Source organism: Cryptotermes secundus, unplaced genomic scaffold (genome assembly GCF_002891405.2).
Source record: "Cryptotermes secundus unplaced genomic scaffold, Csec_1.0 scaffold21, whole genome shotgun sequence".
Taxonomy (NCBI): domain Eukaryota; kingdom Metazoa; phylum Arthropoda; class Insecta; order Blattodea; family Kalotermitidae; genus Cryptotermes; species Cryptotermes secundus.
In genome coordinates, this window is record NW_019742548.1 from 1,897,344 (window position 1) to 1,919,693 (window position 22,350).

Consider the following 22,350-nt stretch of genomic DNA (forward strand, 5'->3'; position numbering starts at 1 on the left):
GATGAGATAGTTTATATTTATATCACCACAAATTATAAATTCAACTTTTGAACTATGCAGTACATTTAGGATGGTTTCTAATCTATTTATAAAGTGATCGAAGTTTCCAGATGGGGCTCTATATAAAGTCAGTATACAAATATTAGAAAAAGGAGAGTCTAACTTTAGAGCACATGCTTCCAGATCCTGGTCTTTGCAATAATCTTCTAAATTTATTTTAGTAAATTTTAGGTTTTCATGTACAAAAATACTCACTCCTCCTTTCTCCAGTGTTTTCCTACAGTATCTAGCACCTAAATTATAATTTTCTAAGTGAAGATGTTCTAATTCCAGCTGTTTCATGTGATGTTCAGTAAGGCACAGTATGTGTGGAAGATTTGAATTCATGGAGCTTATGTAACTTGTATTGTGGGTGGGGTGGTGGGCAAGTCCTCCTAACAGGATTGTTGACACTTTTCAGATCTTTTAAGATGCATCTCTGATGCCTGAATATCATGGAAATGGTGAGATTTGACGTTCCCATGGCAGTCACTATGGTGATTACTGTATGCTACTCTCATACTGTTCTATTATAATCAACAACTTCTAAACAGTTATAGCTAAACACAAATTATCGCGACTTGGGACTAATGTACAACTATCTGTGAAATTCAAGAGATAAAAGTGTGACATACTTTGGACACATAGAATCTTGGAAGACTAGAACTGAAATGATTAAGCCGATTAATGGGCAACCGGAGAATTAATGTAAATTTAATAAACTGAATCATAAACCTTGGAGGAATAAATGAGAGGCTTCTAGAAAAGAATGACATGCTTTGCATTGTGCCCTTCGGCAAATGTTGGATATAAATCAATATATTAGACTTACTTAATTTGTGGTTGGGCCATTCTGTTAAGAACTCAATAATCTGTATGAGTAGAGTCTCCCATGATAATAAACGAACCAGTTTGTACAATGTTCCAGAATTTACAGAGCTGTTGCGAGCCTCATTTTCCACAGCAGTTAAAAATTCTGTGGCCAGCTTGAAGTCCTGAATGAAAATACAGAAGCATAAGCAGTTACATGTATTAATCAAACATATTCCAGGAAGGATTCAGAATCTGCACTTAAGGTTTCAACAGCCATGAAATGTTCAACTTTAAATCCATAACTCCTCACCTAATAGAGTTGAACAAACTGCATTTGAAACATTGCTTCCTTCAAGTAAATATATAAATAAATGCTGTTATATTACTGTATTTCTTCACCTTTAGTGACATTCTTGAGAAAACTTGAATTTTCTTCAGAAGTTCTAACATAATATTTCAAAGGGATTTCCAGTTTCTGGACATAGCAGCAAGAGATACTGGACTACACAAAATACATTCATCTTGACCATAACACACCACACACACAATTTTGATCAAGATAAAATAAGCTACCTAAACAGTAAGAAGAGGGACTAAATTAAAGATCATAACAAAACTGTCTATTGTGGACAGGGCAAAGTCTTACAATCCAACTGTGTTTAGTACATGATCATTTGATCACAAATGATCCCTGCTGTGCACTGTCTCTCTTGAGTACACTTGAGTACAGCTAAAAATGCACCATGTATCACTGTAACAACACTACTGAGAAGTATGTTACCCTATTTGAGAGTGACGTGTATTTCCAAAATGAAGCCACTCAGGACATGTTGGAAAACATTTTTTACTTTTTTTTATGAAGAATCACACTATGGAGAGCTTCTGTGTGAATTTAATTTCACCATATGTGTGCATGCACATGCATGTGTGCACCACCCTGCCTGTTCTACAACTACTGACTTTATCTGTTTTTCACTTCCTCCTGGTGATAAGATTGTATCAAACTATTTCTTTTTCTTCTCTACCATTTGCAATGTTAAATGATATGTTTGGCTGACTGGTGAGGAAGAAAACGCAACAGTTTTGAAGTAGACTGCTGCATTTGTCAGAATGCGGAGGCAGAGATATGTTGCAAAATAAAGATTCCTGGAATACTGATACATATTTTAAATCTTTCCTACTAATTGTCATGTTCAGTGTGGTTCACTGCTATGTCTTTGACTTTAATAACACATAACAGTGTTCATTTCTACAGTGAAAATAAACATGTTTTAGATGTGCCAATAAAAATTAGACTTGAAAACTACTATTGTACCATATACAATGCCTGTGTATCAGCAAACGTTGAAAATCACTGGCTTAGAGCATCCTTACACAAGCAGACAAGGATATTCTTATATTAATAGAAAACCAGATGTATAAGTATGCTGCAACACCTTACTTCTGCTGATCAAGTAATTCCGACATGTGCAATGAGTGGCATGCCTTTAAATGATTAAGCAGACATGATCAATTCATAATGATTTCTATCCAAAAAGAAAGGCTTTTTACTACTGGAATTAATATATTCCAAAGACATACCATTACTGCAATTATAGGATTCAGTTACCTTCATTGTAGTTAGCTCTCGTGACTTTGCCAGTAAGATATATGCAAAATCTTGTACAAATCCCCTTGGTAATGTCATTGCCATACTCTGAAGGGGGATTGGTAATTCCCACTGTAACAAAGGTCATTATAACTGCAAGCAAATTTACAAAGTCTAGGCTCTACATAATTTTAAGGTGTGCCTGAGGCTGTGGAGCATTCATTAAAATCACTTGAGCCATCCATCTCCTTGCATACATGAAACAACTAAAGAACCTTTGCACAGATTCTCATGAAATTTGATAACAGAATGTTTTACTAAAATCTGTCACTACAATTGGGTTCTTGTCACAATTTGAAAGCAATAACACACCCTTCACATGAAGACTGACATGAATTTCTGTATGCATTTTGAGTGTAAATATTTACTGGGCTTAAAGGTATTTCAAACAAAAGTTGAAGAAAAGATGAAACACACTTTATGTTAAATGCATGCTTTCTGTAAGTCTTACAATTTTGGAGTTAAATAAGCGCAGGGTATTTTTAAAATTTAAACACAATAACAGTGTGAACATGACAGAATTGTTATTCTATACATACATATCCTAACCTGTTCTGTATTGCAAATATTTATGAATACTGTAAAAGATTGTAGGTTTCATGGCAATCTCATACACCGTGGTCCTATGGGCTGTAAAAATGTGCATTACTGGAAGAAGCTTCCAGCGTTTCTGAAGAATGTGTGATAGACTGTACTGACAACAGAAATGATAGAAGTGAATCAGACTGAATGGTGAAATGAAATGACCTTGAAGTCAATTGTGTGTGTACATTAACTGCAGTACATACTGCAAATACAGTATGCGCTAAAAATTTCAGTACTGAAATGAAAAGACGTACTGTTGATACCACCGTCTATTCATGTGAAGGCACCTTGCATGACAGAACCGTCTCAAATCCTGAAGAAATGGTTCAATCGCCATTTCCCTGTAACCTTGTTGGGAGACAGTAAGAGCACTGTCTTCCTCATCCTCAATGAAATAGGGGCCTAACATACCATGTGCTGAGACGGCACACCATACTGTCACATGTGTATTATGTAGCGGTTTCTGGACGATAACATCTGGCCACTCAAAACAAAGGAAGCAACTTGCCTGGTGACCACTTCCGTACGAGTGGAAATAATACTCAACTATGAATAATTTTTCCTCTGTCAAGAGACCCATTTCCAACAGCTACTGCACAACAAAACTTCCTTTTCCCTACTGGGAACACGTGCAGCTGGAGCTATGCCCCATCAACAAATGGACATATGCATTCTAGATGCGCGAGTTTCAGTACTGTATATTTTGGTGCATACTGTACTTCACATTCATATAACACATAATTATATATGGACAAATACCGTCTTAAGTGCAACAATTTTATTGTAGTTTTTACTTCTTTTTCCTCCTCCACACTACATGTTTCAGCCCTAAATGGCCATCATCAGGTGTGTATCACTCACGTAACTGTTACACTGCTTGTTAAAAATGTAAAAATCCCAGTNACATAATTAGTAGTGTAAGATTTTTAATTTGGTTTTTACTGCAATATAACTACTGTACAGGCGCAACAAATGGCAATTTCATGTAATGATATCCCTCAACAGTTGATGTTCAAACAAACATCAACCACGTAATGGACAGAGTGCACATATCATAAATAGACCCTCTAACAGTGCCATTACTGCCTTTCCAATGGCAAAAATTATTAACACAAAAAATATACCTTGTTGCTGATTCTCCACTGTGGTTTCATTGGATTAGCAGAAACAAGTTTCTCTACAATCCCTCTAATTTCAGATGAATCATAGCTCAATAACAACTGTTGTTCCAGGCTTCCAATTTCCAGTCTTGCATTCTCTGTAATTATATGGTAAAAAGCCCGAGAAACTGTAGGAATGTAAAAACCTTTGTTGATAATGCTTCAGACATAAATTTCACCTCCCTTCCTACCAGCATTGAGCCCTTTTTACATCTTCCTACAGGAAACCTTATGCAGACATTAGTACTGAAGGTCCTTATATATCCAATATGCTTCAGTGTAATTAAATCTTAAGAAATCATCACCAGAAACAAAAAAATTGAAGACTGGTCACATTCAGCTCTCTACCATCAAGTAAGACAAAATAAAACATGATACAATTTCAAGGTAATATCTTAAATCAGTGTACCTGCAAACAAATAATTTTTAGGATACACAACTATTTTGACACATCATCTAGGAAGTAAAGACTGTAAAATATGGGCAAATATTTGCAAATTATTTATATGAATATTAAATTTCTGCCTTTTCATAGGTTATTTTCACAGATTATAGGGATTCAGAATTCTGGATATAAGATACTAAGCCTGATTTTATACATATAAGAGATTTCCAAACTTTCTCATTCATGGAACTCTCTGAACATCACAAAGTGAGAATTAAACACAACAGGGACATTCTGACCAGTACTGGCCAACTTCTGCATCTGCAAAGGATATGCAGTATGGAGATGATTCCAAATTATGTCAGGAATTTTGATGAATCATCATCTAACTTAAAGTAAGCTTTCAGTGGGCTATTCCACCTCAAAGACTCTTCTCCCACCACCTTCTTAGTCATCAACATTTCTTCATGTGGCTGGCTGGTAATTTTAACTTTCTGGGTCAGTCTTGAAGGGTCCATCATTAAGATGTACTTATACCACTTGTTTCTTGTAGTCTTGGATTCCTTTTTCTAAAGCATGTATTTGTCATGCACTCTGTATTGCTATACTGAATACATGGTCTGTAAGTGTATAACAAGAGACATGCCTTAAAAAGTACATTTCTGCTCTTTCAATTTTCCTCCCTTTGGATCTATTCAGAGCCCAGTTTTCACTTCCATACACAAGCACAGAGGATTTTTTTAACTCACTTGGTGGATGGGGGGGGACAGAGTCCTACTGGGTCCACTTGGCATGGCATGGCCTACTATAGCCTGCCCTGGGTGATTATGATGATGAAGAATTTGGTGGAATGAGGACTGGCAGGGGAAACCGAAGTACTCAGAGAAAACCTGCCCCAGTGCCACTCTGTCCACCACAAATCCCACTTGACCAGACCTAGGATCGAACCCAGGCCATCGCGGTGGGAAGCCAGCGACTAACTGCTTGAGCTAGGGTGCGGCTTTTAGCCTTTACCTTTTAAAATCCTCAGACTATAGATGGCTCAAATTGTGATAAATATGTGTATTAGCATAATGTTCCTTTCCTGCTTCACAGCTTTTATGTTTTCACTTACAATGTTAATATTATTCTTTGTTTTACAATGCATGTGCGTACATGTTCCTCAGCCTTTAGTCATATATTCTCCATTTCCTACGTTCTTTGATAGCGATTTTGAAGTCCCTTTGGCACAGCCATATTGAGATGGGTATATGTTTGGGAAGACATGATGAAAGTGTGTGAAGGGACCAAATGCATTTTGTCACAATTTTATGGAGTGACTATAGACAGGGTTTGGATTGGTAACTGGAATTACTGAACACTTACAGATCATAACTATACAAGTAAGTACTGCAGTATTGCTGATTCACATACTCTGCAGCTCACTGCACATACTAAGTCTTCTCAATCTGCTGTGTCTTCACCAGTTTTCTGGTAATCGTTTTCAATGGTGGGCGTTCCCCTTCCTCTGGGTTCCTGAACTGTCTGTGCCTCAGCTACCAGCTTGCAAGGACTGAACCGCAACGGTCCTCTACCTAACTAACTCCACTACACAAACACTAACTCTGTCCTGCTTATAACATCTTGGCATGGACTGCACTGAAAACACTGTTCCTCTGTTGCTGTGCCTTTGCTGAGTGTGCAGACACTGGTGCAGGCCACACAGAAAACACCATTCCTTTGTTACTGTTTATGTGGGCAGCGCCACAGCTCAAGCAGTTAGTCGCTGGCTTCCCACTATGGCAGCCCGGGTTCGGTCAAGTGGGATTTGTGGTGGACAAAGTGGCGCTGGGGCAGGTTTTCTCCGAGTACTTCGGTTTCCCCTGCCAATCTTCATTCCACCAATTGCTCCACAATCACCCTCACCTATCATCTGGGGCTGGCACAATAGGCCAGAAGTGGCCGCAGTACAAGGGACTTAGTCCCACCGCACTAGGAATGAAAAGTACTGTTTACATCACCCTAGCAACAGGCCTACATGCTACAACATGAACAACATAGTTGATTCTTAATACACATGATTTTTAAGCCCCCCCACCCCCCACCCAAATGCATACAGAAAATGAAATGAAATTGTAGATATGCTAAACCAGTTACTTACTGCAAACTGCAAAGTCTGGCATGTCCCACTCAGTTTTAAGTAGCAGTTCTGGGATATTCACAAGATCTTGTCCTACAGCTGTTGTTTTACTGGATATCTCCTCTATCTCCCTGGGTGAGAGGAGATCTGTCAGAAACTCACATGACAGAAGCCGTTCAAGCAAACCTTCTATGTCACCACATTCCACCAGTTGCATCACAAACAACTTTATATTATTCTTTTCTGCTAAGTTAGAATGTGGTAGTATATGTTTCAGTGCCTAGAGAACGTATGAATAATGTGTTATGACAGATAATTGTAAAAATACAATTAAAAGGCCAAAGAGTACAAACTTTGATATAAATTTAGAAAAGAATGCCTTTGAATCATTGATTAACAAACACCAAGACATTAATCTTCACTGCAGGGCATTAAAATTTTCCTGTACACACTCACGGACATGGTCGTGGTGTATTAAGAATGCTATTATAGAAGGCTTTAAACTAAAAATGTGGCATTAGAAAATTAAATATTCAGTTGTGTAATAAAGCAACAGTGGTGTGGATATAGAGTCATGAGCAGAGATTTACAGAGCCCTCTGGGCAGTCAATGTTACAACTGCCATCCTTTACCACTGCTGTTTAGTAATATATACTAAGCAATGCTAACAACAGACTGAAGCATGCATTAAGTGAAGCAGTGTGTAATGATGGGTACTTACGGAAGTTTGATTCATTCAATAATGTTCCTTCTGTCTACAAATATTCATACATACACATTTCAAACCCTGATGAGAAGTGTGCTTTTACTTCCACAGGAAATGAGTGAAATGCAATTATGAAGTAAAAATAATAGACAAAATATTTCATAAGTAAAATATAAATAAATGAAATCTATTTCTTCTTTGGAAGCATGAGGTATTCTAATAAATACAGCAATTCTTACAATAGTAAACTGAAAATCTTCTAATTGTACTCACAGTGATAAGTAAGTCAACGGCCTTAGAGCCACCTTGACGCAGTTTGTAGATGTAATCACCACAAGTCAGTGTGCCTGTGAGTGCCCTTCGTACAACATTCAACGTCTGAACTTGAAGAAGCAAATCACGCGCAACAGTAAATTTGCGACTGGACATTGCTCCCTGGATATCCAGCTCCAAAGTATCCCGGTAAACTTGTGGAATTTCCTTATGCAAATTGTCAGTTTGGAGGATGGATACTATACCCTGAAGAACACAAGATTTCAAAATATGCATTGTCCTGTACAAAGTCTAACAACTTAAGGTAATAAATTTAATTCAACTGTGTCATACATTTAAACTGTAAATTGGACTTAATCCAATGCAAGACTATGTATAATTAGCAAATGTATGTCCATAAACTGCTAGTGTAAACAAAATGTTCTGTATTTAAAGAATTTTTAACATGACTAATAGTACAACCATATTATGCAGTTCATGTTTTGCAAATATCCAAATTACCTCAGTACATTTTAACCACATTTTCTTGACATTCAGCTAATGTATCCATAGTTTTATCGATTTATTAAACTATGTCCTTTTCCTTCCATGTGTCTTCAACTGACAGGGCACATGGTAGCGTAGTTGGTTGAGGCACTATGCAATAAGCCAGAAGGTCATGGGTTTGAGTGCCGATGAGGTGGACTTTTGCAATTTACCTAATCCTTCAAGCTGCACTATGACCCTTCGATTGACTCAGTCTCTAACAGAAATGAGTACCAGAAATATTTTTTGGGGGGTAAAGGGCAGCCGGTGCGTAAGGCTGACTGTCCAGATAATGTGGGACCCTCAATGTCTCACAACCCTATGGGTCTCCTTGGCCTATTACAGTGATAGCATTACCTTTTTTTTTTAACCTTTTGCCTTCAACTGACAAAGCAATTATGGTGAATTTTATGTACCGTACAACTTGTTTCTGTGTGTTACTAAGAAATTCATGGGTTATTATACTCATCTCCATCTAGTGTCTCCATTCCCTGTGTCTTCATGGCATAGTGCTTAACTAATTAAATACAGGGACAATTTTACCTATTTAGCTTCTTGGATTGCTATGTTACTTCTCTTTTTTCCTTTGTGAATTGTTTAATAACCCTTTCAGTATCAAGACTATATATAAAGAGTTCTATCTTCTGGGGTATAACCCATGTAGTCCAGTGAACATAAACTGAAGAACTGGAGGGACATGTCATCTCAGTCTTCAGGGGTGAAAAATAAGCTAAGCAAAAAACGAACATGAAGCAGGCAGGAAGCACTGCTCTACTCCGCTTGTGATAAGCTCCTCCAAAATGTCAGTTAACACGGTGTTATATCCCAGAAGACAGAACTCTTCATAACCACACTGTGAGAATCTGAAATCCTACAAGACTGTAGTGCTAGATGATAGGATGACAGATGAATTGGAAGGAACAGATCATTACCTAACCAGTGTACAATCCTGGCATGTGCTTGTCGGGACTGAGGAAAACTATGAAAACCCTGTCACAATAGCCAATACCTACAATGAGATTTGAACTGAGCACCTCTTGAATCTCTCTTCTTGTCTGGTCACTAAGTGGGATCACTGCACTATGTTTCTCCCATTTACATAAAAATATTTTGGAAGGATTTTGACACTGTAGCAAAGTACCACCAGCCTTTCTGACACAGTTTAAAGAGTGTGCCTCCCAGCTGTATGTCCTTCATTGTCTGAGAAAATTTCACCACTATCACCCTTGCAATACACATATGGTAAACCTGATCAGAGAAACGAAACGTTTATTCAAAGATTCAAAGATTTCAAAAGTCAGCAAAAATGGATTCAAAAACAATTTCAGTCACCTACTGCCAAATTAAACTCTTAAACTGAACTTTTAACATTTAAAACCTCCACGGCCGTTTGCAAATACTGGGGTTCTTTGCTAAAGTGTTAATAAAAAGAACTTAATCTTCAGATGAATTACAATTAATACCCTTGTACTTACTGTGTACTGATCTCTGACTGCTCGATGCAGTTGATATGTTAAATTACGTGTTGATACAGTTGGTGAAGTAATGTCACAAGCCTCACTATAGCCTTTCAAGTCCTCAGTCGATACTGTACAGTAAAGAGTGGCTTCACTGCCCAACTGTTGTCGCAATTCTGCAGCCTTATGAAATAGCTCCCCTGCCACACCATATTCTTCACGGAAGAAATGGAAGCTCCCCATGTCAAAATGAAGCTTACAAATACAGTTACATTAACATTAGAAACATTTCTAATTAATATTAAAACACAATAATAAGTGACAAAAGGCCACATTGCACCTACATGCCCTATATGAATTCACCTGCAACACAAAATGACAGCCAATTAAATACCAGTTCATGCACAAACAATTTGTGCCCTTCACAATCTTTCCAATCATTGCTGCACCACCATACTTACAACATGCCTACATTCTTAATAGCAGATGTGCTATGATACGCTACCTCATCTACTGATATATTTGCAAGAATTCGCAGAGATTCAGACTGCAGTCTTCTAGGTTATAAAACTGTAGTCTTGTAGGTAGATACCAATGTTTCAGAGTAATACACTATCTCCATTTTCAGGATTAGAGTATGGTGGGTGAAGGAATGGCTGGTTGGGTTATGCAGGCAGGGCACAGGCTAGGTGATAGTCAGACCAGTGAGAGCAGAGGAAATATAGCAAAGATCAAACCAAGAGAAACAGTGAGATGGAAAATAATCATTTCAAAGTGCAATATTGTTTCTGCCATGCACAAACTGAAATTGTGAGAAAAGACAGCCCTCTCAAGACCATAATATCAGTTTTCATCACAGGAGGAGAAACTGCCCACAGTTCCATTCCCCTTCTGTGACAAAAAACATTAGCGGCCTCAAAAAGGGCCTTTTTTTTTAATATTCCAATCAGCCTGGAGTGGGCCCATCTCCTCTCTCACACCCATGGGGTGCTAGCAATGGTCCATCTTCCTTGTATTCTTCAAAACAGCAGTATCTGCCTACATAACCACATAATTTCACAACTCATACAATTATCTGAACAATCCCTGCCATAAAACCTCAAAACTTAATTTCCAAAGGGCTTTCCAATTATTACATTCATTAGTCACATTTCATACATTACTGAAGGGAAATCAGACTCACCAACCTGGCATAAAAATTCTGCAGATGATACTTCAGCACACTTGTCCCAGTTCTGTTGTGCATCAGTGCTATCCTCTGTCAGCATGACAAATGTGTCAAACACAGGGACTGTTGGTACTGCAGTTCCACTTACTATGTGGCTAAGGACCGCAATGCTATTGGCCACTTGACTTTCCAAACCTTGTACAAGATCTTCACTTACATTGGGAGGAACATATGTAGGATCTTGGAGTCCTGGTCTGAAGGTCAAAATGAAATAAAAATATTTAACGTTCTCAGTAACATGACATTTAAGTAAAGCAGACTTGTTTTCCCAATAACACAGGTTCCTATAGCACCAATCTGTTAATATGTCTTTCTGTCTGTTAAGGGTTGCATAAATGCAGTTAGCTGGGTGAACTGAAAGAAATCAACAGTCTCATTTGTTTCTTTTTCCACAAAAATGTGAGTTCACATAATGGAAACTGAAAATATACAGCCCCTTTCTAGGATGAATCAAACACACTGACCGCTTCAGTTCAGCAACGAGATCTCTGGGTATTACAGGCAAGAAATGCAATTAAGGTGTAAGAGAAAATTATCTGTTACAATAACACTGAATAAAATGTATACATGCAAGCATAATTATTTAGATGAATAGTAACCGCTATATAACACAATACATCATAATGACTCTTCTGGTTTTCTTGATATCAAAGTCTGAAGTATCAGTTAAATCAAGTGATATCAAATCATTTCTCTGGGTGAAACTTGAAAATTTATTGTGTTCTTATGATTTCTAGCTGTCAAAATAAGAACAATTCATGCTTTGTGGGTCTAATTACTAATTAACCTACAAAGAGCAATTCTTCTTAAAATCAGCTCCTTTTACAATACACCTCATTCCATTAATATAAAATAATTCAAAACCCTATGTAATTGGATAAATTAAAGTTTAGCCAATGTAGAATTTCCAGTAGTAACAACTATGTTCCATGATCATTACAAATTTGAATAATCTGAATTATATAGATGCAGAAAATAATCTGCATCATTTTTATATGTAGGTAAGTCAATAAGTAAGTTACAAATGGATATAGAACTTAAACAAATAAGAGTACTGATTTTAAAAATGCTTTCATTTCTCAACATAATCTCCCTGTACACTGAGGCACTTGTCCCATCATTTCACAAGCCCCTGAAAACCAGAAGCATAAAATTCTTTGGGCTGCTGTGAGAACCAGGCAGTGACTCCCCTTTCTACAGCTTTATCGTTGGGGAAATGTTCAGCCAAAAGATGAGGTTTAAGAGGGCAGAACAAGTGGAAGTCGCATGACAGGTTAAGTTTTCACAAAGTCTGTGCACGCTGACCCCACAACACAAAATGCAAAGAATTGGTCTGGCATTACAGCATCTCAATCGCTAGCACAATGAAGGACACGATATGCTACCCAAATTGTCACAGGTGATGAGTTTTGCTCCAAGTGACTTCCATTTGTTCGGCCCTCTTAAACATCATCTTTCGGCGGAATATTTTCCTGACGATGAAGCTGTAGAAAGGGAAGTCACCACCTGGTTCCAACAGGACCCCAATGAATTTTATGCTGCTGGTTTTCAGGGGCTTGTGAAACGATGGGACAAGTACCTCAATGTACAGGGAGATTATGTTGAAAAAGAAAATAATTTTTCAAATCAGTACTCATATTTGTTTAAGTTTTATATCAATTTGTAACTTACTTATTGACTTACCCTTGTACTTTGTGAATGCCTAAAACTTCATCAAATGAATGGAAATCACTCAACCTTAACCAGCAGGAGAAGTCACCTGTTAATTAAAATAACACTGATCCATCTATCACATAGTGCAATGTTTCTCCTTGGTGGTTACTAGTCATCGTCAAGCAAGGACAACAGTATACCATCTTCTATGTGGGCCACAGTTTCTTTCTCACATGATTCTCTTGCCAAGTTAGATTTAAAAAACACAGCGCACTGCAAACACCTGCAGGGACGACATTAAAGAATCCTCTTCTCAAATACAACAGAACTACAAGGCAGCACACATTTTACCTCCTTCAAGAGAAGAAAAAAGGACACGAACCAACTTGGTTTACGATTTCCAACAAAAATTATAACAAACTAATTGTAAATATTTTAACATATTAAGACAACCGATGTAGTTGTTAAAACATTAGCTTCTAAACCCATTGCACTTTGTCAGCACTGTATGTATATATCTTGGCATTCAAACACACATTGTAATAGTGGCTTTTGATTGTATTGATGTCCCTCTGAGGATGGTCATAAAGACCGAAACATGTAAGGGATGAAGGACTGAAATAAGAAAAATCTTTACTATTCACACTGGATGCAACTGTTTAACCTCTTATGACAGATTTAAATTGGTTGGTTATTCAGTTCTACATGAGATACAGTACAACAGTACAACAGGAGGAAGCAGTCACGGGCTACTCTCAAGTACTGTCCTTACATTTTCTGGAACTGAGGAAGATCACTAGTTATGACAGCTGACTCCCAACCAGGAACCAAACAAGATTACCTCTTGATGCAATTGAGACACATTTTTTTCAGTTATACATAAGGTTGAACTCACACAGGTATATATGGCTGGCGTGTCTGCTTCATAGCAAGGCGACTGTACATAACAGCTCGCAGAACCCATCGATGATACAGGGATATAGCAAACACAACATGGCCTGGACTAGAACCCAAATCCAGCTCCAGGTGCATCTCCACATCTGCATCTTTCTCCAGTGTTAGGTATAATAAATCCTGTAGAAGCGTCAACTGCATTGGCAAAGGCAACCTTGAACATAAAGGAATACTTCAGATACTAGTGTTAACTTGTTATTGCAGTGTACATTTCACTGTATGACTGCTTGATTCTGTAGTTCCTCCCTCCCCATTCTTTTGTTACACTGCATGGTGATAAAATGCACGTTACTATGTATTACCGAAACTTATGATTTCTTGAGAATCAAATTCCTAAAATTTACTTAAATATACTCGTGTATTAACTGAAAGAGGTTTCACAATGAAACATGACACAGACACATTTGTACTGGTGTTAATTTGAGAGGGACACTGCAGCTGCCCCAAGCACTCCAACAATTACTAGGTCCAATGTGCAAGCCTCATGTTGTTAGGACCATACACAGATCCTGAACATAATGCACAGCCGGAACCAAACTGACCATTGCCTTCCTGATGTCTATTGCCTCTAATTATGCAGAGCCAAAAATTTCTGTTCTGTCAAGAGCCAGACCTTGGAATTGACAAAGTGTATGGCAGGAAAATTCTTCCTAATGCCCACATTTCCTGTACATGACATTTTCTGAAAAGCCCATATTTTGGTGCTGCCCCAATTAATAGTGGCCAGTCACCAACCCAGTCATCAGCCTATACTGTTTCCCGTCCAAGCCCAACATGTCCCTCCACAAATTTTCCAAAGCTCTTCAATATATACCTTCAACTAACAGGAAGGAATGCCCCATTCTTGGACAGCTATGAAGGAAGCCTCCCTATCTCCTCTAGACAGCAGGAATGAACAACACCTGCTCAGTGTTGTAATAAAATGAGGATTGATGTTCCTTCCAAAGGGTTAACAGCCTTATCCAAGATGTCATCTATTCTCAAGCCAGACCCCTTTAAGACAAAGACGTTCTGCCACATACACTGCATCATAACACACATTAACTATTACTCTCAGTGTTTACTTATTTACTACAATCCCTGTGAAATATGAAATAAGATGTCAATTTAGAGTAAAATTCCAAGTACAAATCCAGTGTTACCAGATTTTGTAACAAAAAGAAGGGATGCCCAAAATTCTGCAGAGGAATGTCATTACTGGTTGGATTAAGTCAGTACATAGGTTAATGGCTTCAAAATTAACTCAACTGGAACTGTCACTCACTCAAGGAGTGGAGCCCTTCTTGAGAAGCCACCACTTGTGCAGTTACTCAAGAATTTCCCAGCATTTTATGGAACATGAAGGTTCATTACTGTGTTCACAAGAGCCCTCCAGCGGTCCCTATCCTGAGCCAGATCAATCTAATCCATACCATCCCATCCTCTCTCTCTCTCTCTAAGATCCATTTTATATTGTCCACCTACCTACACCTTGGTCATTCCAGTGGTCTCTTTCCATCTGGCTTCCCACCAATATCCTATATGCATTCCTCTTCTTCCCCATTCATGCTACATGCCCTGCCCATCTTGTCCCCTTGACTTGAGCATTCTAATTACGTATATTTGGAGAAGAATACACGTTATGAAGCCTCTCATTATGCAGTTTTCTCTGACCTCCTGTCACTTCATCTGTCTTTGGTCCAAATATTTCCTCAACACCCTGTTCTCATCCTCCCTTAATGTTAGAGACCTAGTTTCATTCCCATATATAACCACAGGCAAAATTATAGTTTTGTATATTCTAGTTTTTATGTTTTTGGACAGCAGACGAGAAGACAAAAGGTTCTGGACTGAATGGTAGCAAGCATTACCCGAGTTCAATTGCCTCTTAATTTCCTCCTGAATCAGGTTCTGACTTGTTATTGTAGTTCCAAAATATTTGAACTGTGCCACATTTTCAAAACATCTGTTACCTATCTTTATGCCACGATTCTGCCCTGCATTCTGGTGATGAGACAGCAATATATACTTAGTTTTCTTTGTGTTTACTTCTGTACCAACTTCTTTTCTAGCATCTATTAAAGTCTGCATGTTTTTCTTTATGGCATCTACTCGTACATTATCACCGAGTAGATTCACACCATCGGCATAGGCCAACAGCTGATGTGTCCCATTTAATTTCAGTCCCACCTGGTTTCCCTGGACCTTCCTAATGGCATATTCTTAAGCAAAGTTGAAAAGTAGTGGCGATAAACGATTTCCTTGTTTTATACTATCATCAGACAGATGTTTACCCATTGAGACTTTACCATATGTTTCGTTTAACTAATTTCATGAGTACTCCAAACTCTATCAGAATATTGTACAACTGGAAATGTTCGAAGAGTAAACAAACAAAATTAGAATTTAAACCATAAATTTAAATTAACTGAACCTCACATCATCTTATAATGACTACTTCCATACCATGATCACCAGAATGCTCTCTGCGATAACTAAACCATATGATGGTGAGGTGAGGTAGTCACTTAAGCCCTTGAAAGCATACTGTCACATGATAGTGGTTACATGTGGGGCTCAGATTTGTAATTGGGTTTTACTGAATAGTGAATCACCTCATTTATAAATGAGTATACAGTTTCCAAGTATTCACTCTAACTTCATAATCTGTTATACTGGGTTCATTCCTTGCTGGTTCTGTAGTCAGAGAGACCCTACTAGTAATTTGGGTTTTGATAACAAGGACTTCTTTGTTAGCTCTCTGTATACTGCTTTTTTGCAGACCAATGGGAAGACACCAATCCCAACAGTTCCTCTACTGCTGAACACATACATGGCAGTCAGGGATTGCTGCTTGACGTTACCTAACAATGGATGCCCCTACAAAAGTTCTCCAACTCCACGATTCTGACTTCCAGGCATCATGTCACATTGCTCCCTCCTTAAGGCTGACTGTCCCAAGAAACCTACAGACACGCCACCACTTTCTCTGCTCCAATGGGGCTCCCTGTTATCTATGACAGTCCCCATGAATGTACCAAAATGCCACATTAGTCCAACTTTTGTCTCTCTGCTTTGGATGCTGTCCAGCCTTTACTCCCACATCACCTTCACCCAACTGCCTCCTCTTTATGGCAGTATAGTCCAACCATCCTGGCCCCTGTGTCAATGGTCAGAAGACATGACTTGTCCCTATCCAGTCTTGCCAACATGCTGAGCATGTAACAAGTGGGTAGGAGTGACGGCACCAGCACCTTCTTGGTGCTGCTCTCTATTCATCTCCTGGGGCATGGCTGACATTCTTCTGGGGGCAAGCATTCAAGTTGCCCAGTCCTGCTGCATTCAGTCCCTGACAAGTGTGGTTCCAATGGTGCTCCAGGCCTTGCTGCCAATCCAGCTGCCACCTTTGCGGCCTCTAGCCTCAGGGCCTGGCTGAAGGCCTTGTTGAGTGTCCTCTTGCCACCCATGAGGGGGAACTTCACATCTTGGTCCCTCATCCTACAGACATGTGCAGAGACTGTCTCCCTGTGAATGAACTACTGGGGCAGGCCAACAAGGGCTCAGTGGGCCAAGTGACTGAAGGTGGTAACAAACTCTTCCATTGAGTGGTCACTCAGCTGCGTCTTAGCTTTCAGCTAGGGACAGTATGCTGCAGCCAACTGGTGGTCCCCATAGCAGCCCTCAAGTGCCTCAATAATTTCTTTTTATATCGCTCCTGAAGAGATGCTGTGTAGAACATCTGAGGCCTGCCCTGCAGGACTGCCAGTAAGTGTGTGGCTTCCTCCCAGTCAGTCCAGTTGTTGTGCTCTGTCATGGGACATGGATCCACTGAAACTTTCCAGTTTTGTCCTAGTCACTCTGGTTGCTGTGGTCCTGCAACCATTATGACCAACCTGGAATCTGAGTTCTGCCAGTTCCAGCTCAAGCCACCACTGCAAGGCTTCATTCAGCATTATTGTCCTTTGTATCTTGTTGCCAAGCTCCTCATGGAGGCTCTGATCCACCAGTCAACAGATGCTAGGATGCCTTCCAACAATACACTGGTGGGAAGATCTGATGGCACTTATTGCCACCTCCATCCTCTCTTAGCTGGCACTTCAGGCAGCCTTCATTTTGTTTAGCATTTATTTTTTTCTCCCATATCATTTAGTAAGACACTCCAACCGATGCAATCCAACAATCCCACTCCTGACACCAGTTGTCACATGACTGACAACACATGGGTTCATAGAGGTAAGTGGATTTGTTGGACACTGAATCACCTTTACAAATAATTACATAGTTTATAAGTACCCACAATCATTTTGTAATCTGTGATATTCTTCTTCCTTCTTCATAAGGCTCGATAGTTTCATTTTTTGAATGCTTTAGCCTGCTCAACCATTTCCTTCCAACTACTTCTGTCCTGTGTGCGAGTTATCCAGTTATAAATTCGCAAATCCTTTAGGTCTACTCTTACGTCATCTTTCCATCTAATCTTAGGTCAGCGCCTCTTTCTTATGGTGTGTGGCTGCCACTCATATATTCTATTAACTGTTCGTCCAGCCTCCATCCTTGAGATGTGTCCAAGCCAACTTATTCTTTGGGCTTTGATGAAGTTAACTATTTCCCTTCCTTTTATTAGATTACCTAGTTCACCATTTGTTTTAATTCTCCGGGAGCAATTATGGTTTCTTGAGGGCCTGAAGATCTTTCTTAGAATTTTCTTTTCAAAGACTAAAAGTCTGTGTTTCATGGCTCCTTTGAGTGTCCAGGTTTAGCAGGCATAGGTTACTGTTGGTTGAATTACCATCTGGTTTAATTTTAATTTGGCTATTTTAGAAACAAGTTTACTTTTAAACAGTGTTAAATGTGCAGCATATGCTTTATTTCCAATTGCTAACCTCTCTTTAATCTCTTGTTCGATTGTTTATCTGAATTAACCATAGGCCCTAAATATTTATAATGAGAAACTTCTTCTATATTTTCGTCACTGCGTCTGAGATCTTGGATTATTTGAGGTTTGTTAGAACAGTGTAGGAATTCAGTTTTTTGTTCGTTGACTAACAACCCATAATTTTTTGAGGCTTTTTTTAAGATCTTCAAAGGTGTTAATCAATATTTGTTTGGTTCTCGCAATAATGAGTATGTCATCAGCATATGCACAACACAGTCTTAACCTTGTGGAAAAATTACCTCTAACGTCTAAACTTTTCATGATCTCATCTATAACATGTCTTATATTAACCTTGGTTGATTCCTTGGTGACCCTGTTATCTCAAACATGCTGTTAAGTTTCTGATTCTTATACTGTAGACTCCTTTGTTAGCACGCCAGCTACTTATATATCAGTTTGTTGGAGCACAAAATCACTAACATCAATAGCTCTTTCACTGTCATGATAATACACGATGATTGACAATTAGTGCTTGATGTTACTTGGCAATGGATATCTCTGCAACATTTCTTTGACTCCAAGATTCTGACTTTCAGGCATCATGTTATCAAATTGCAATGTGCAGACCCGCTACTAAGTAACAAACACAAAACAAACATGTTCCCACTGCAACAAATCTACATGCAACAATAAACAAACTGTTGGAAACAGTGTTTTCTGTATGGTCCGTGACGATAAAGTGGGAGCTGCAGTCAGTCAGTCAGTCAGTCTGTGAAGGCTAGGAGGTTGGTGTGAGATATCTGCCACACAGTGAGGACATGAGCACAGAAGAGGAACATTCTCCATGAGTAGCATACATTACCAAGTAACGACTTGTGGAGACTGTAACAGACTGGGAACACTTGTGTGATACAGTAATCAATAAAGTGTGGAGAATAGTGATGGTGCTATAATTAAGTGTAGTCATGAGTCATGTGTTAAAGTGGTCAAATAAATCCAATCCAAAATCCATATCCCACCAATAGTCACACTGCTCTCACATGAAAATATTATTAGTAAGATGCAAGTACCCTTCGGTAATTATGCAAAATTACAGTTGGCAGAAGATGGCAATGTCTGCATATTAAGCAAGAAATGAGCTTCTATGTAGACTCTTTTTCAACAAGTAAACATACACACTGTGGCACTCAGAAAGTAATGTTATGGAAACATTTTTCTCCTGTTATGGTGAAAAATTGCACCACAGTGGTTAGCAACTGAACCTGAATCTTTAAGTCTTCGTGCATTGCTTCATGATTAATGAACTGAATAACAAGAATATGACAGTATTCAATGGTATATCAAGGTACTTGGCCAAAATTCTGGAGATATCACAAAATGATGGTAATGGGAAGTGAGGGAGAAATGATTCTGAGTGTGGCAAATGTTGAAACTGAAATCTTTATGCAAGAACTACAAACAGCCATGAATATGATTCCAAAAATGTGACATAATTCCATTTCATTGTAAATTTAATTTAATATATTCTTATATTCAAGTAGATCCAATTACAGGGCGAGAAACAAGTTGACACACCACTGAATATAGAATGGGTCAAAAATCAAAACAAACGTTCCAACCAATCACTGGAACAAGTCAAAATAACATAATATAAAATGTAGACAACACAATCACTAAACATAATAAAATGTGACTACAATAAGACTTAAATACTAGATGAAAACATATTAACCATTTATCTTATAAAATTCATCTAGTTTATAAAAACAATGCATATGAATGTATATTGTCAATAAACAATACAATATCAAATAATGTATGTTACATCACTCACACATCAAAAGAAAAACTATAAAAACATCTAACATGCATGAACAATAAATGGAATAAATAACTTATCTCAGAAGTGTACTAAAAATTATTATGGTAATAAATACATTCATAAATAAATAAATTCATAACAGAACAAAAGATTGAATGTTAAAATTAATAAAAGTCATAGTTGGTATGTATGCAGATCTAAATTAGATGATTATTTATATATTTTTAGTTAGTTAATAGGACTTGTCAAGGTTAATTTTAGATACTATTTATAAGAACCAAGATCACCCCTTGTGTTCCATTCATAATATTCATTTAGAGAATAAAATGAACCAGCAAGAAGAAATTCTTTTAGAGCCTGTTTGAATTTAGTAATATCATTTAATAGATTTCTGATGCCTTGTGGTAGATTATTGAACATCCCAATTCCTGAATAATATACACCCTTCTGCACTTTACCTAATTTATTACTTGGAAAATGTAAGTCAAAATTTTGTCTGGTGTTAATGCTGTGTGTAGCAGAATTAAATTTAAATATATCTAAATTCTTAACTACAAAAATTGATACAGAAAATATATATTGAGAATATAAGGGCAGAATATTTAACTGCCTGAACAATGGATGACAAGAGTCCTTATTTCTTGCCTTCATAATTATTTTCGCTATTCATTTTTGGATTTTGAAAATTAAATTACTATAAGCCGAATTGCCTCAGAATATTATTCCATATGACATACTGGAATGTACATATGCAAAATAAATCATCCTTAAACTCTCCTGAGTCATAACTGCAGATAGAATAAGTAGCTGCATTCAGCTTAGTTACCAACTGATTTATTTGATCTTCCCATGATACGGTATTATCTATGACTAGTCCTAGGAATTTTGTATTACAAGTATTTTTAATTTGTACATCCTTATCGTTTAGATTTATGTTTGATGTAGTATTTACTTTTGATGAAAAATGCACATAGTTAGTTTTGTTAAAATTTAATGATAATGAATTATTCATAAACCATGTGTCTATTTTGTCTAGTATTCTTACCTTCTTTCTAATAGAGTAAGATCCCATTTCAAGAAAGCTGCAACTTTCAGGGCTAATATTTTCAGGGCTAAGTATTTATACCTTCTTTTACTTCCAAGCGCCTCATTTTTACTGTTTTCTGATGGTTCATTCTCACTCTGTTTGGATTCTGCTTCCTTTGTATCTGGGGCAATGGACAGGAACTTCACAATCAAGTCTGTGGGTGATGGATCTGCATGCAAAAGTAACACATCAATTGTGATATTATTTAATCCCCAATAAAATATGTCTGGGTACTGAACCACTATTACTCCAAGAATTGTACAGACATGTAAAGGTGATGAATTTCACAAAAGAAAATATTTCACCCAAAAAGTATAACTTTTACCAGAAATAAATATTTCAGAACACAAGGCAAAAGCTAACCACCGCAAAACCAATGTAATTTAAGTTTACAGGACATGGGATCAGATTCTCTGAGAATGTAACTTTCACCCTAATCCAGCATAAAAAAACAATTTCATCTGCATCAGGTTGGTAGTACTTTGCAAATCAGACTGTCTGTTCCATTCAAACTTTCCATGACTTCCGAATTATTTCAAATATTGTACTGTCAGTTCTTTCAACATATTCTAAAAATTTACCAAAAAGTAGAGTAAAAGACATCTGCAATATTAACACAAATTTACAAGAATAATTAATGTAATAGAAACACTATAACTATCATCACTCTAAAAACAGCACAAATTTTTCCAGACTGTCATATTGTAACAATAACATAAAAAGATCAAATGTAACTATAATGCTAACTATTTACATGCTATGAACTGTAACACTGGCTGCACATTTCACGCTTCATAAAAATTTAACTTCTTTACATCTTCTTTACCAGCCAAGTCAGAATTGAATATCAAAACTTGAAGAATGAAGATGATCTTGTGCTGCCTGGTCAAGGCTACTGCACACGTCAGGGGGTGATGGGAGACAAGTATGGAGCGTACCAGTGCAAATGCAAAGGGTATTTACTAACATCTGAAAGTTGTTTCACTTCCATTTATAAATTCAACACAGATGTTAAACAGTACAAAGAATAACAAACAAACA

At 37.7% G+C, this 22,350-nt stretch overlaps 1 protein-coding gene across 2 annotated transcripts in view; it reads right to left on the reverse strand.

Moving 5' to 3' along the window:
* The window catches only part of LOC111873240 (integrator complex subunit 8), a 52,863-nt gene that overhangs the window by 23,698 nt on the left and 6,815 nt on the right, over window positions 1–22,350 (reverse strand). For both annotated transcript variants that reach the window (XR_002844367.1, XM_023867785.2), the window contains exons 2-10: window positions 21,268–21,478; window positions 13,487–13,699; window positions 10,898–11,132; window positions 9,729–9,965; window positions 7,729–7,974; window positions 6,771–7,029; window positions 4,210–4,343; window positions 2,462–2,572; window positions 872–1,034 (exon numbers count right to left, since the gene is read on the reverse strand). Coding sequence is in view for 1 of the 2 variants with exons in the window: in XM_023867785.2 (XP_023723553.1) it covers window positions 872–1,034; window positions 2,462–2,572; window positions 4,210–4,343; window positions 6,771–7,029; window positions 7,729–7,974; window positions 9,729–9,965; window positions 10,898–11,132; window positions 13,487–13,699; window positions 21,268–21,478 (1,809 nt within the window). In the remaining variant the exon portion in view is untranslated. The remainder of the gene's footprint in view (window positions 1–871; window positions 1,035–2,461; window positions 2,573–4,209; window positions 4,344–6,770; window positions 7,030–7,728; window positions 7,975–9,728; window positions 9,966–10,897; window positions 11,133–13,486; window positions 13,700–21,267; window positions 21,479–22,350) is intronic.